Consider the following 15,362-nt stretch of genomic DNA (forward strand, 5'->3'; position numbering starts at 1 on the left):
TCACTTTGCTGTCATCAGGTTGAGAAGCACTGATCTAAAGCATCCAGGAAACAAGTTAAGAGCAAAACAAGATGGTCTAAAATGTGTGTATATCTGTCTTTAATAAAGCCATTGAAAACATGTATAACATACTGGTTGTTTATGCGAAGTACACATCATTTGTAGCAGTGTAAATGAGGATGAAATCCATGTGATGTATTGTCTAAATTCTAAACAACATAATCCCCAAATACATATTCATATGATAAATAGTTAAACCATCTACAAGATCACAATGTGTCGAGCGAGAGTTTGTAGATCGTCTATTTTTGATTTTTGAAAATGTGCCCTATATAGATACACCAGGGTTAATGTAACATATCGTCACTGTCTGGCCAAAACAAACTAAATTTTTGAGGTTTTAGATTTTCGAGGTTTTCGAAAATGAACATTTTGGAATTTTGGCCCGACGGCAGAGATATTTTACGTTATCCTGTGATATCAAACATAATGTCAAACGTTATCAGTGTACGTTGGCCCAAAAGGAAATCCTATCAATCCCATCCACTTTATGTAGAAAGCACAATTAAAACACCAGCGTTGAACCAACGCACAGTAAACTCAGCAAACTAAATTATATTGTTTGTAAAGGAAATGTGTGTATTTAAATCAATTCAGTTTGACCAGAAGAAGGGATAAAACATTTCACCACTGGACAAAAAAGAATGATAATATTGAGCAGAGAGAATATCAAAAGCAAAGTTACATAGTCTTTTAAGTATTAGAGCCTTAAAGGAGCAGTTCACCCTTTTTCAACTCATCTTCATACAGTGTTATTGGTCTTAACACTCATTATAATGATGGCACCATTTCTGTCTACTTACTAAGGAGGGCTGTGGACCAGGCACGTGCACACATAGACATCAAAGGGGGCTTGAGCCCCTGCCCTTTTACCCGTCTGTAAAAGGTGCCCTCTCCAGACTGTGAATGCAGTTTTTACTATGGTGAAAGAAAGGCAAATGCCCTCTTTCCATGCCATATCTGAAGGCAGCATTCAAGAGAAATTGCCTTGCCCAAACTCTCCTGAACTTGAACGCAGCATCTTATGTTGAAAGAATGGCCCTCTCTGGGTAGAAATCCATGCTGTACGCCACATTGCCTTTTTTATGCTTTGTTTAGTGTGGTATCAAGGACTGAATAGACGACCTCCAAGCTCACAACGCGTCGCAGTACAACGCAAGAACAATAGCTTCTATTATAACATTCTAACTTTCCAGGAATAGAAAGCCTGCGATTTCTATTAACTTGAATTCCCCAGCGATGATGTTGCTGGTAGACAGGTTTCTGAACTGTCTACTTTGAGAACCTAGTAGACAAAGAAATGGCACCATATTATTATGAGCCTTAGAGAGGACCAATTATATGAAGACAAGGTTGAAAATGGGTGAAGTGGTGCTCGTTTTAGCTAAATAATATGAAGTACTACTTCTTCCACCGTTGGTCGTGTGTCAGTTGACAGATGGCAGGAACTGGAGGTCTTCACTCAGGTGTTGTTTTAACCAGGGCATCAGGCTGAACACGTTGATGTGGAAGTCACGGGCCTCTGGTGAGGGTCTCTCACTGCTGTGTGGACCACTGCCACTGCACACGTCCACAGTACCCCAGCTCACTACCCCCACCTGCGGGCGACAGCTTGTTAGAGCAGCCATGTTGGTTTCACATGTTGGTCTTGAATACATTTCTGTTTAGTTTTAGTCGGCTGAAATGTTTTGCTATCTTGTTTGCTGACAAAAATGTATTTGGGCAGGCCTTGATGGCTGATTTTACACTTGCATGATTTTACACTTGCATGCTGAAAATAGCAGATCTACACTGAGCTTGTAGATCTTCAGAGCGCACCCAAAAATAAAATGACTACACAAAGACTCCCAGTTCACAATGGTTTAGTTGTTGTGCCATGGAGGGTTCCAGGGTTACTGACCTGAAAGTAGCGCTTTCTCTTTTGAAGGAACAGAGATCCACCAGAATCACCTGTGATAAAACAAAACGTTACAGAGATTACAATTTAAAATTGGATCCTAATTTTCTTCTTTTTCTTTCAGCTGTTTATCCCTTCAGGCAGGGCCGGTTCCTGGTATGAGAAACATAAGTGGTCGCTTGGGGCCACAAGCACTAGGGGAAGCCACATCACAGGGAGAAGTTACGTTATGTCACCAAGACTCACCATGTATCCCTTATCCAAAAACTAGTGTTATTATTTTAATATGCAAGAAAACAAAGATGTCACACAAGACACAACAGAGAAATTTGAAAACATGCCACATGCAGTTGAAGGCAAGTTGCAAATTGCATTATGCAATCCACAGGTGGATGGAGGAACTGCTACTGTGGCCCCCTTCCTCCTTCATAGTCTTTTAGTCTTTCCTTATTCGGTTGTGTCTGTGTGCCGATGCTGTGCTGCAGTGGTTATGACTTTGAGAATAGATTGTGCGTCGTCTGATTATATTGATATCTAGCTCTTAATGAAACATTAGGATACTGGATAGCTGTAGGAGTCTGGATGTCTCACTAGGCCTGAGTAGCTATTGTTTTGGTAAAGCTTATCTTCTTGTTATGGTTCAGCTCGTCCTGTAGTACAGTATAACTGTGTGTCTAACCTGTGCTTCGGCCGGGGCAGAACTACTTTAACCCTAACACTGAATTGAGTGTTTTCTGACCATGATATCATGTTTACATAAACTTGACCACCACCACCACCTAATACATTCAGAACTTAAGGTGATGGAGTTTGCTAGTTAGATGTTATATCAGACATTAAAGTGATGGAGTTATGATAGTTAGATGTTCAGACATTAACTCTTCTAGTGCCAATCCCGAACTAGTTTGGCTCTATTTGTCGGCTAGCAACGCAATTTAGAGTGCCAATCCCGAACTAGTTCGGCTCTTTTGTCGGCAAGCGACGCTGTCCTTACCATGAGCTAATTCTGGAAAACGTAGGTGGTCCGAGTCGTCCTACGTTTACTAACGTTAGTATCGTCATATTCCGCCGATTTATTCAATGTAATCCAATGCAGATGGCCAACTTTGAAGCCCATTTTCTCTGAATCTATGCTTTTCTGGAAGAGGACAGCCTTTATTCGCGGCAAAGTAGCCAAAAAATGTGCTTCTAACAATAACATTAGCTTAGAGGTAATGGAAGCCAAGGCCTTCCGGGGCATTGGGTTGACACGCACGAAAGTGATCGCGCACGCCATGGCTGTGCAGGGCTTGCGCAGCTACAGCGTTGGTCAATAGGCTATATTCCGGCTACCCAGCAGGAGTTGGCTCCATCTAGTGGTGACACTAGATGAGTTAAGGTGATGGAGTTATGATAGTTTGATGTTATATCAGACATTAAGGTGATGGAGTTATGATAGATGTTATATCAGACATTAAGGTGATGGAGTTATGGTAGCGTATCAGACCTTAAGGTGATGGAGTTATGGTAGCGTATCAGACCTTAAGGTGATGGAGTTATGGTAGCGTATCAGACCTTAAGGTGACGGAGTTATGGTAGCGTATCAGACCTTAAGGTGATGGAGTTATGGTAGCGTATCAGACCTTAAGGTGATGGAGTTATGGTAGTGTATCAGACCTTAAGATGATGGAGTTATGGTAGCGTATCAGACCTTAAGGTGATGGAGTTATGGTAGCGTATCAGACCTTAAAGCTATACTGTGTAAGATGCCCAACTAGTGGTCATTAGCCCTATAGCAAACCGCGGTCGCGTCCGCGTCTTTCGGCCGTTTTTCGTACCTTCAGACCCCCGCGTCTGCCTCCACCTCGCTGAGATCTATCTTTAGAGGGGTCCCTTGTTCCTGTGCGTTCAGTAATTCCAGAGATATGGACTCCTTCACCCTGCCTGGTAGGCGAAATTACCTAGAGACGGGATGGTACAAACGGGTGACAACAAATATGGCAGCCATAGCGACCCCACTTCAAGATGCGCTGTGATTGGCCGGCAGTTGTATAACCCTCGCTGTGATTGGCCGGTAGTGTGATGACGCAATTTTGGCGCGAGATCCGGTCCCCGGCAAGGATCACAGTTTACATATATAGAGAAGGCTTTACAGGCTGAAATTCACGGCGCGGATCTTCTAAAACTTTTGTGATTTAATAGTTAGGAGAATTTTAAGATTTATAAAAAAAGTTACATAGTACAACTTTAAGGTGATGGAGTTATGGTAGCGTATCAGACCTTTACAGCTGATGGTGTCCTGGTGTCCTTGGGTTCCTCCAGAGCAGAGGAACCTGTCAGGAACGTACTCTTCTAGAGTCACATCAGTGGGACGCTTCAGGATCTGCAGGGCCTTCTTCACACAGCCTGGCCTCTGCAACAAAGCAAATTTACTTGAGTACTGGACTTCAATTACGACTTTCACTCCACTACATTTCAAAGACGAGCTTTGCCCTTTTGACTCCACTACTTTTCTAGGAATTGAAAAAGTACGTGATGAATAAAGCCAACCCAGCAAAGCACGTCAGGACCTGGACCAATCAGTGACATCTCGATTGGGGCCAGATCACAGCCCATATGGGGATGATCTTGATGTCATTACCAGGACGTCATATGGATTTTTTAGTTTGACGGGATTATTGTTATTGTTTGTAATGTTGAAATATGAGCATATAAGGTTATATTCTGGGAAATATCTAACTAGTTATATTTTTTCTGGCCTAGAATATTACCTGATTTCAACCAACATAAATCCTGTCAAACAAAAAAGTCCATCTTTACATCACAATGTGTCTCAAAATATGAGGGCTTGTGAGCTTGTAGATCTGCGATGTTCTCTAACCTTGAAACTTTCGGGAAGGCTTTTGGAATGTTATTTATTTCATTATAATTATTCACATGAAAAATGTATCTCTTCTCAATTAACACAATTGCTAAAGAAGAAGATTATGTGAAAGAAATAATAGTAACAAACTCACCTGACTCCCGGTGTGAATGTGTGTTTGTTTACGTTCGGACTTGGTTTTGCTTGGCTCATACTCTGATTGACTTTTATGGATAAAGAAGGCAGCGGTCTCCTTGTGCGACAACAACTCCTCCTCTGCACGTACGCACGCACGCACACACACACACACACACACACACACACACACACTTTTTGTTACGTTTTTTTCTTGAATACAAAAAATAGCTCTATATCGTGACTGTAGAGTGTTTGTTCAGTAACAGTGTTAATAGCTCTATATTGTGATAGTAATCATTGCTATAGAGTGTGTGTTCAGTAACAGTGTTAAATAGCTCTATATTGTCATAGTAATCATTGCTATAGAGTGTGTGTTCAGTAACAGTGTTAAATAACTCTATATTGTCATAGTAATCATTGCTATAGAGTGTGTGTTCAGTAACAGTGTTAAATATCTCTATATTGTCATAGTAATCATTGCTATAGTGTTTGTTCAGTAACAGTGTTAAATAGCTCTATACTGTCATAGTAATCATGTGAGAGTGCAAAGGTCATAGGTCAGGTCTTACTGTGTTGGTCACAGGTCAAGCTCAGTTTCTTCAGGGCTCGGTTGGCAGGAACGGTGCATGGCAGGCAGATTGGTCTATACGCACAGTCGCACATGCATGCAGGCACACATGCGTGCACACACACACAGACACGACCCCCAAAAGAATCATATTTGAATTTTAGGAGTTGGCATTACATTTAGTTTGACTTGATCTTTTCCTTTGTGAAAATAGCCTATCTACATGCTCACAATGTGAGCATGTAGAATGTAGATCAGCTATTTTCACAATTTCTGCCTCTAATATTTGACAATTTGACCAATGTTTGACCAGAGGTACTACAAAGGTCTTTAAAGTCCTTAAATTGTCACTTAACAAATGTGCAGATACCCTCTATACACTTATACTGTATGTTGGTCTGTTTACTGTTGAGTGAGAAACCAATGTTAACATTTAGCTAATCATCTGGGGACCCCCCCAAAATAATTTGGGGACCCCTCTGGGGGTCCTGACCCACAGGTTGAGAACCACTGGTTTAGGCAACTCGGGTCCAATTTTCCAAATGTTCCACTCTGGTCACTAATATGAATATTTACCTTGCTGTTTATTTGCGAGGGTTCATGTTAACTTATGTTAGCTTATTCTGATCTCATACTTTTAACCCAGTAAGACCTGGTATGCAATTGTGTCACTCTTTTTAACCACTTAACCACTTTAACCATTATTTTATGCTTTTAACTATTAAAAAACAGCGGATATACAAGCTCACAGCGCGGCACCGAGTGCTGTGCTGCGAGCTTGTAGATCTGCTGTTTTTGAGAAAGTCTTTGAATATTAAACTCCCTAATGGTGTGGAGGAGGAGGGGTTAGTGTAGTCTCACCTGGCCCTCCTGGACAGAGGGATGCCGCTGTTGACCTGAACCAGAGCCACGTCGTAGTCATAGAACTCTGACACGTTCCTGCTCTTCAGGGCTCTGGCGTCGTACAGGGGGTGAATGATCACCTGCCCGGCTTTGACTGTACCATCACCTAGAGAAATAAACACCATAATAGTTGTACAGGGGGTTAATGATCACCTGCCCTCTGACACTACCATCAACCTTTTCAGGCTGTGACCCTTAAAATAATCGTCATAATGACGAGCACTAAGAGTTGAGGTATTGCATTTTGTGTAACACAGTTCTATTGGGAAAATAGCCCATCTATATGCTCATAACGCCTAATCATCTATTTTCACAATTTCTGACTCTAATACCACATGACAATTTGGCTAATGTTTAATTTGTCATTTTAGAGATATTAAAAAATCCTTAAATTGTCACTTTAGAAATGTGCCCATACCCTCTATACATACAATGTTTCATATTAAGATAATCATCTGGGGACCACCCAAAATAATTTGGGGACCCCCCTGGGGGTCCCGACCCAAAGGTTGAGAACCAATGACCAAGAGGAATAAACACAACATTATAGTTGTGCAGGGGGTGAATGATTATTTTTGTTTTATTTTTTTGTCCCAATATTTTTTGACCCATTTTTCACCCTGTGCCAATTGCCTGAGCAGTAATCATGGGCGCTGCTCTCCCTCTGCCAACCTGCGGAGGGCCCCGAACTGAGCTCATGCTTCCTTCAGTGCATGAGGAGTGAGCAGCCCGCATTTTATCACCTGACAGGGGGGAGTTTCCCCGGTTGGACTGCACTCACGTTTAATAACGCATCACATCAAAATTCACACTGACCACCATGCTCTATGTCCACTGTCTTGGGCACCGTGTCGCTGGCATTTATGGCAAAGCAGTGAGCCGCAGTCAGCACCCAGTTTCTGCTCACGATGGAGCCCACACATGTAGTGAAAACCTGCAGAGGAGAGAGGGCGCCAAAACACATGTTGGCCTTTGGAATGTGCCATGCCACAGTAGTAGTGACACAACAGCTCATCCGCACTGCATGCAAGCGTTCTGGCTGCGATGTCGCGCAAAACTGTCCTCATATGGAGCGCCATTGTGTTGCGACGTAGCCTGATCATTGGCAGTTTTCACCTCCAATTCTGAGTACTTTAGTTGATCGAATAGGGTTTTTGTGAGGCTGAAGATGCTTTCCAGCATAAAAAAGGTACAGTTTTATAGTATGGTTTACATAGAAGTCAGTCAATTGTCTTTCACATATATATATTTAATTTATTGCGACCGAAGGTCGCATATACTCTGAAGAACCGTGTCGCTTGAGTGTCCTTCCTTCCGTATCCTCGTGACCGTCCGTATCCTCTGTGATGTCAGTGTGATGTCAGCGAGTTGTGACATCACCTCCTGTACAGGGCGGCTACACGAAATGTGGATAACACTATATATGGAGATAGTCCAGTCCATCATGTCATATGGGACTACCGTCATAGAAAGTAGCCATTGTTAGGCCGGAGTCATTGGCTGTCTAAACATGGAGATGTGGATAACACTATATATGGAGATAGTCTAGTCCAATATGTCATATGGGACTACCGTCATAGACAGTAGCCATTGTTAATCCGGAGTCAATGGCTGACTGTCTGTACAGGAAGTGATGTCACATGACATACTTTTTATGCCCATATATGAGTCCTAACATGGAGATGTGGATAACACTATATATGGAGATAGTCTAGTCCAATATGTCATATGGAACTACCGTCATAGACAGTAGCTATTGTTAGGTCGGAGTCAATGGCTGTCTGTCTGACTGTCTGTACAGGAAGTGATGTCACATGACATACTTTTTATGCCCATATATGAGTCCTTCTGTACCACATCTCCATGTTTAGGCAAACTCCACACAGAAAGGCCCTATCGCCAACCCTTACTAAGTAGCATACATTTACAACATACCTTCTCCAAAAACATCAATATTGAACTCCATATGTATATGGATACATACATGTATTTTTATTAATAAAGGATAAAATAAAATTAAAATGCCATAGATGGGCATTCCCAAAAGCAAAATCCCTTTATGCCCATATATGGGGATTTCTGATGTCATCAATCTCTGGCCCTAACTAGCTCAAAAGCCTGCTTTACTCTGATTTACACCCTACCTTTCCAGATGATGACCTATTGGGTATACACTTATGTCCAAATATAGAAATCCCAAGGCATCAAACCCAAGCTTGGCTTTACTAATTAACATACGTTTTATGCCCATATATGGAGATCCCTGTCCCAATGTTATCAATATTAAGGACATATCTGGAAATGCCCATATTTGGTAATGTCCACATATGGGCATGTTTTGACATAACATAGTCAGGGCCCTATCGCTCACACCCTAGGTTGGGTTGGCGTGTTCTCCCCGTGTCTCCTAGGGTTGATATCCTCACAAAATTGGTGCAAGTCAATGGCAGCGTTTCCAGAATATCAACAATACCAAGGGCCACCAGGACCGTAGGGCTGTGGACAAGGACTTGCAGCGCATGAACGCCGCACTGGAGCGTGAAAACCAACAGGCCTGATGGAAAGTCAGAGAAACGCTGTGGTTGGCCAGATTGTCAAGAATTGGCGCGACCTCGCCCTTTAGGGCGAGGTTGCATGTCACCCTGAGGTCGCATTCCACCCTTGGGTGTCTTACTAGTTTGTTCCTTAAATATTTAAGGCTTCAGAAATCAGTATAAGGGGGTACTGCAGCCGAAAAAAGTTTGAGAACCACATGCCCTAAAGCTTATTGTGCAGGTTCGTTCCCATACCAGGGGCACTAAATATACTTTGCTTCATAAAAAGATCTATTGGTAGTAAGTAACTCCATGAGTCAACAAAGTAGGTTATTCACTTGCTATTCTGTCTGGTGACAAAAAAATCCACCATCACATAAAAACCCTTGCCGTGTTCAAAGCCTCCCTCAAAACCCACCTGTTTAAACTTGCTTTCCCTAGTAACTCTACTCTCAGGCTACATCACTGATGATACGTCCCAGCTGCATCCTTGTGATGTTTTTTACACTATTAGTTCTATTTATAGTGGCTCATAGGAATAGACTATGTGACAACCAGGAATAGTTTGGTGACCACCGGAGACTCGGTTGACGGCCGGAATTTAGACGGCACCCGGGAGCAGGTTGGGTTAGCGCCCCAGCCTGTGTCTTCCGTGAGGAAGAAGCCCAACAAATCCACGGTGAGGCCTTTAGGAGGGCCATTGAACTGCAGCAGCTGAATGGAATGTTTGGATTGGGGTCTGGTGCAACGCACAGGTTCTGAACCTGGTGAGAGCAGGAGGGGACCTGGTAAGACGTAGGAGGAGCCCGGCCAGGAGTCAACCCATAGAGCCTAGTTCTTCCACGCGCCAGAATGGCTCCCCAATCCTGGCAGAGTAGTTCCGGTGCTGCACATTGAGTGACCCTGTCTTTCCCTAATAGGACTGATCGTGGATAGCTACTGGGACGTAAGTCGGGACTTGATCAACCCCGGCTGGGTCACCTGGGCGAGGGTGTATGATGTTGCGAGACCCGAAACACCCGTCGACCCCAGGCTACATCACTGATGATACGTCCCAGCTGCATCCTTGTGATGTTTTTTACACTATTAGTTCTATTTATAGTGGCTCATAGGAATAGACTATGTGACAACCAGGAATAGTTTGGTGACCACCGGAGACTCGGTTGACGGCCGGAATTTAGACGGCACCCGGGAGCAGGTTGGGTTAGCGCCCCAGCCTGTGTCTTCCGTGAGGAAGAAGCCCAACAAATCCACGGTGAGGCCTTTAGGAGGGCCATTGAACTGCAGCAGCTGAATGGAATGTTTGGATTGGGGTCTGGTGCAACGCACAGGTTCTGAACCTGGTGAGAGCAGGAGGGGACCTGGTAAGACGTAGGAGGAGCCCGGCCAGGAGTCAACCCATAGAGCCTAGTTCTTCCACGCGCCAGAATGGCTCCCCAATCCTGGCAGAGTAGTTCCGGTGCTGCACATTGAGTGACCCTGTCTTTCCCTAATAGGACTGATCGTGGATAGCTACTGGGACGTAAGTCGGGACTTGATCAACCCCGGCTGGGTCACCTGGGCGAGGGTGTATGATGTTGCGAGACCCGAAACACCCGTCGACCCCAGGCTACATCACTGATGATACGTCCCAGCTGCATCCTTGTGATGTTTTTTACACTACTCTCCCTCTGTGCTTTCAATCTGTTCTGTGTTGTTGTTCTTTTTTGTTTGTCAAATTTCTTTTTAACTTTTAGCCTTCAAACATTTTCTCTTTAAGTTGTTTTTATTTCTGCTTTGTAAAGCGACTTTGGGTACCATAAAAGTGCTATATAAGTCTGATGTATTATTATTACTTGCCCTTACCCGTTCGAAGATATGAGCTCCGAAATGATGTGCAGTGTGTGGGTTATGGGGTGTGCACTGTGCACACAGTATATGAGGGATGGAAAGTAACTTTAACTGGTGCTTGCATGATAATATGTAGGAGCATCAATGTAAGAAATACCCGTTTCGTTTAATGGCTATAGAGATACTGTGTACCGATCAGCATGATTTTTGGACAAAATCTGTAGGAGTACTGTCCAAAAATGTGTTTTACTGAAACCCGCCTCCTGGTGGTGCTGTAAGAGGGCCAAACACTCAGACAGACACCAAAGGTGTGTAACCGCAATGCTAATGGTCATGCGGATTCAGATCAATTGCTCCAGCAACCGAGGAGAAACAGTCGGACAGACAGACAGACAGACACTCAGACAGACATTCGGAGAATTATATGTTTGATTATATAAGTATTATCCCAGTGAGTGAGGAGGCCAGACATACATTGTTTCTCATGGTTTTGATGGTGACGTGCCAGGGGTTGGTATAGGCCTTTCCACCTGCGTCTTCAGAGACCTTCTCCTGGGCCACCCCACACATGGTCACACTCTCATCACCTGTCACAATATGTCACACAAATAACACTGGTGAGAACAGGCACAGTGCACAAGTACATTGTATAAAGCACCTTTTGAAGCGATGTTACAAGGTGCTGTACAATGGACAGCAATAAAAACAAACCATATAAACAATCAGTTAAAACAAGATAAAACAGGGCACATAAGACAGCTAAAAACTTCATAGCATATAAGGCATTCAAAACAAATTAGTTTTCAACAAGTTCTTAAAAACTTCAATTGACATTTTTTACCACCAATGGGAGGGTGTTCTAGCCTAGTTCCAGACCCTGAATCGCTAGCCACACCCCTTTAATTTTGAAACGAAATGTCAATTCAGGCTGAGTGTCAGGCTAAGGGCGTTCCATAGTGTAAGAGCAGCAACTGCAAACACCCGGTCACCCTTGGTTTTTAGTTTGGACACAGGGATGTCCAGAAGGCATTTGTTAGAGGACTAATTCAAAACTGGTTATATGAGCTCTGCGATTTGTGTTAGTGAGGATTCTGGCAGCCTTTGTTCTGTACTAGTTGAATTCGGTGAATGGCCTTATCATAGTCTGAGGTGAAGAGCTATCACCTCAACTATTAGGTGATAAGCTAACACCTGTTAGGGTTTAAGCGCAATCAAGGTGAAACACCAAGGAATGGGTGGGTGGGTGAATGGTGGATTCATGGGTGAATGGATTCATGGGTGGTGATTAGATTCACGGGATTCATAGGCACCTACTATTTCTTTCCATTTGATGCACTGATGTTGATGTACCTTGCGTATTGTATGTCGCTCTGGATCAAGAGCGTCTGCTAAATGCTTAAATTGTGCGGATTCATGGGTGGGTGGATGTTGATTGGGTGGCGGATTCATGGGTGGATCTATACCAAATCTCTTCACCAAAAATAGACGGTCTACAAACGTGTGAGCTCGTAGATCGTGCCATTTTTTGGCCAGAACAGAAACGACTTACTGATCATGTTATTGAACACCTCTCCCAGTTGTTGGTAATCTCCCATCAGAAACAGGTGTTCTTCGCCGTTCTTCTTCGAGTCGAGGGTGTTGAGCATCTTTCTGTTCACGTCATTCCCAACACCAAACACGTACACATCTGACAACACACAGAAAGCGAGAAAACTATATAAAGCCTGGGGTTAAACTAGAAAGATGCAATGAACCATTCGCAAAAACCCCTCCCCTACTGTGATGATTGGACCACATTGCAGCTAAACACAGCCGTCCGACAAGTTAGCCCCTCCTTCCATTGGATCATGCATTGGACTCATGTTATTTAGCCTTGTTTCAGATGATGATGGGCGATATTAATATCAAGAACATTTATATTACAGCAATGACATGGTGAAATGTTGCTTCTGGGGACTTGCAACAGTGATTATAGTGACACAGAACGTTTGAAGGGAACTTTATAAATGTAATTTTCCAAAGCCAAAATCTGCCTGCAGGCTTTGGATTAAGTTGTGTCTGTCTGGTCAACAGCTAAATAAACCTTTGGGGAAGGGCGACCATTTCACGCCAGAGATATCAAATGTTTTATAGATTTATAAGCAATCGGCCAGCCTACATTTGAAGCAGTTTATTCTTGAGGACATACCGGTATCCATGAATTGTAAAGTGTTGGTTGTAGTGTAGTGGAGAGTTGATCTAATTTAATTGTTTCTATAAGTAGGCTACTACATTTGAAGCTCAACACACCATCATCAAATAGAAAAATTAACACACCGTTTTTAAATTCAATTAGGTATATTTATTAAGTGCTGCTATTTGTTGTCTTGCTTACCTTGTGGTACACAAATGTCCAGTGATAAGTTGACTGATATTAGATAAAGTAAATCCATAGTGCTTCTTGATAAACACATATGTGTATTTTGTTTGTTAAAATAGGTATTTTCCCAGTTCATATGACAAGATTTTATAGAAACTCACATGCCGCCCAGGTGATGTCAATAACACTAATCATTAATCATTATAATGGTACAAATGTCATAAACGAATAAAGTCTGTAATGATGTCGGCATGCATATATATATATACATACATGGCTACTACAGAAAAATCAAATGGGTCGTAGACATGGGGCATAATAAATAATAAATCAGTGGGAATAATTGAGTGGGACTCCATAGACCATAATAACAACTCAATTCTAATACAGACAGCCTATACAACCTCACTTCGATAGCATTGTTGGCACGTTCCTGTTCATTCAGCCTTATATTCCTTAATCAGTAGCTATAACAAAACAATTAACGTGTTTGTAGTCATGGCGTTTCCAATACAGTGTATTCATATTTAAATCGATCTGAGTCAGTGTAAAATGGCTCTGTGTAGCCTATGCAGGTCCTGCCAGAGGGTTTTATTTTCCTTATATGATAAAACACTGTTGTTTTGTTTAGTCGTGCACATATTTTTCCAATGCATGCCAGGCCTTGTTGACGGATTTGGAAGAGATTTCAAAGCTCTGGGTCCAAAACTGAATTAATATTTAATGTGTAAAAATCTGCATCATTTACATTGGAATGGATGAGGCGGCCTGTGATACTGTCGGACGTCGAGGCGGAGACTGCAATCTGGGCCCAGAATCTCCTGAGGTTAAAACCACTACTCTACCTCCCACAATGACGGCAATGACCTCGCCATCATCATATTACCGACAGTATGACTACACTGTTAAAAACAATGATATTAAGAGAGTAGAGTTTCGTCCGTATGGTCCATGAAGGTGTTTCTATAACCCTGTTGTCTGATCATCATCATCATCATCATCATCATCATCATCATCATCATCATACAATAACAATGAAATTAAGAGTGTACCCAGTAGAGTTTCGTCCATATGGTCCTTGGAGTTGTTTCTGTAACCCAGTAGATGTCTGATCTGTGTCAGAGCATTCTTTGGCTGTGGACCTGTGTTGGAGAAACCTGAAGGAGAAGAGAGAAATCAGAAACAAATCTTCCTTGTTTTTTTTGTTGTTGTTTTTTTACCCTTTTTTAATCTTACCCATTTATTAGTGTGGTTGCTGTAGGCAACACATTATAGTTCTAGCCCAGCTTTCTTATTTTCCTGGATACATGTATTAGCTTGCTTATTGTGACCGTCAGGTCGCAGTTACTATCAAAACCTCCACCGGCTGTCTGTCAGTCACATGTCACACTTTTGCCCTTCTCATATCTCCGGCCGCCACCGTTGCCCCGATCCATGCCAAAGTTTGCACACACACTCCTTGCCTGCCAAACCACTACCTCCACCCATTTCTCACATGGCCCTCTTCTAGCACCACCATGAGGCCAATTCTTTCAAAACACATTTTTGGACACTGCTCCTACATATTTTGCCCTAAAATCACGCAAATCAGTACACAGTATGTCTACACTCATCCTCAACATGGATCTGTCCCATATAAGAGCCGAGTTTTTCAAACACATTTTTGGACCCTGCTCCTACATATTTTGCCCTAAAATCATGCTGCGACCTGGCAGTCGCTTTTAGACTGATTAGCACGAAATGACCATTCTATCTCCCTAAGAAGATCAACAAAGCTGGATGCCTCACGGTGGATTCAAACCCACAGTCTTGGGCAGCTTACCGTCCGTTGCTATGATGATGATGTTCTGTGTCTCGTTGAAACGGTTCTGCTTGTTGACCTGCTTCAAAAAGGCCAGGGTTTCGTAGACGTTCTGCAGTGCGGCGAACAGATTGGTTCCCTTCTTATTGCCGTGACCTGTGCACAGTATGAACAACATGAAGGGTAGTGGCGAAAAAGAAAAACTAACTTTGAGTGAGATGGTCTGTGAATTCATAGATGGATGGATGGATGGATGGATGGATGGATGGATACATTCAGTACATACAGTACATACTAGGGGTGTAAGTAACTGGGGTGTACAGTAACTGCATCAAAATATCGATTTTAATTTCAATTATTTTTACTATGTATGTATCGTGTCGTTTTGCAATGCAAATAATCAATCGTATCAATATGCCTACTAAGAACT

At 42.7% G+C, this 15,362-nt stretch overlaps 1 protein-coding gene across 2 annotated transcripts in view; it reads right to left on the reverse strand.

The window, feature by feature from the left end:
* Nucleotides 1–82: 82 nt before the first annotated feature.
* The window catches only part of LOC308289537 (complement C2), a 32,144-nt gene continuing 16,864 nt past the window's right edge, over nucleotides 83–15,362 (reverse strand). The window contains exons 10-20 of one of the 2 annotated variants that reach the window (XM_080731243.1): nucleotides 14,954–15,088; nucleotides 14,184–14,288; nucleotides 12,322–12,459; nucleotides 11,247–11,359; nucleotides 7,228–7,342; nucleotides 6,367–6,514; nucleotides 5,507–5,580; nucleotides 4,954–5,075; nucleotides 4,217–4,349; nucleotides 1,961–2,010; nucleotides 83–1,658 (exon numbers count right to left, since the gene is read on the reverse strand). In XM_080731243.1, coding sequence (XP_080587369.1) covers nucleotides 1,488–1,658; nucleotides 1,961–2,010; nucleotides 4,217–4,349; nucleotides 4,954–5,075; nucleotides 5,507–5,580; nucleotides 6,367–6,514; nucleotides 7,228–7,342; nucleotides 11,247–11,359; nucleotides 12,322–12,459; nucleotides 14,184–14,288; nucleotides 14,954–15,088 — 1,304 coding nt within the window. In that variant the 3' untranslated portion in view covers nucleotides 83–1,487. Of the gene's footprint in view, nucleotides 1,659–1,960; nucleotides 2,011–4,216; nucleotides 4,350–4,953; nucleotides 5,076–5,506; nucleotides 5,581–6,366; nucleotides 6,515–7,224; nucleotides 7,343–11,246; nucleotides 11,360–12,321; nucleotides 12,460–14,183; nucleotides 14,289–14,953; nucleotides 15,089–15,362 lie in introns of both variants that reach the window. The other variant, XM_080731242.1, reaches the window with a different exon arrangement.

Source organism: Nannobrachium achirus, assembly GCF_963921795.1.
Source record: "Nannobrachium achirus genome assembly, chromosome: 8".
Classification (NCBI taxonomy): Eukaryota; Metazoa; Chordata; class Actinopteri; order Myctophiformes; family Myctophidae; genus Nannobrachium; species Nannobrachium achirus.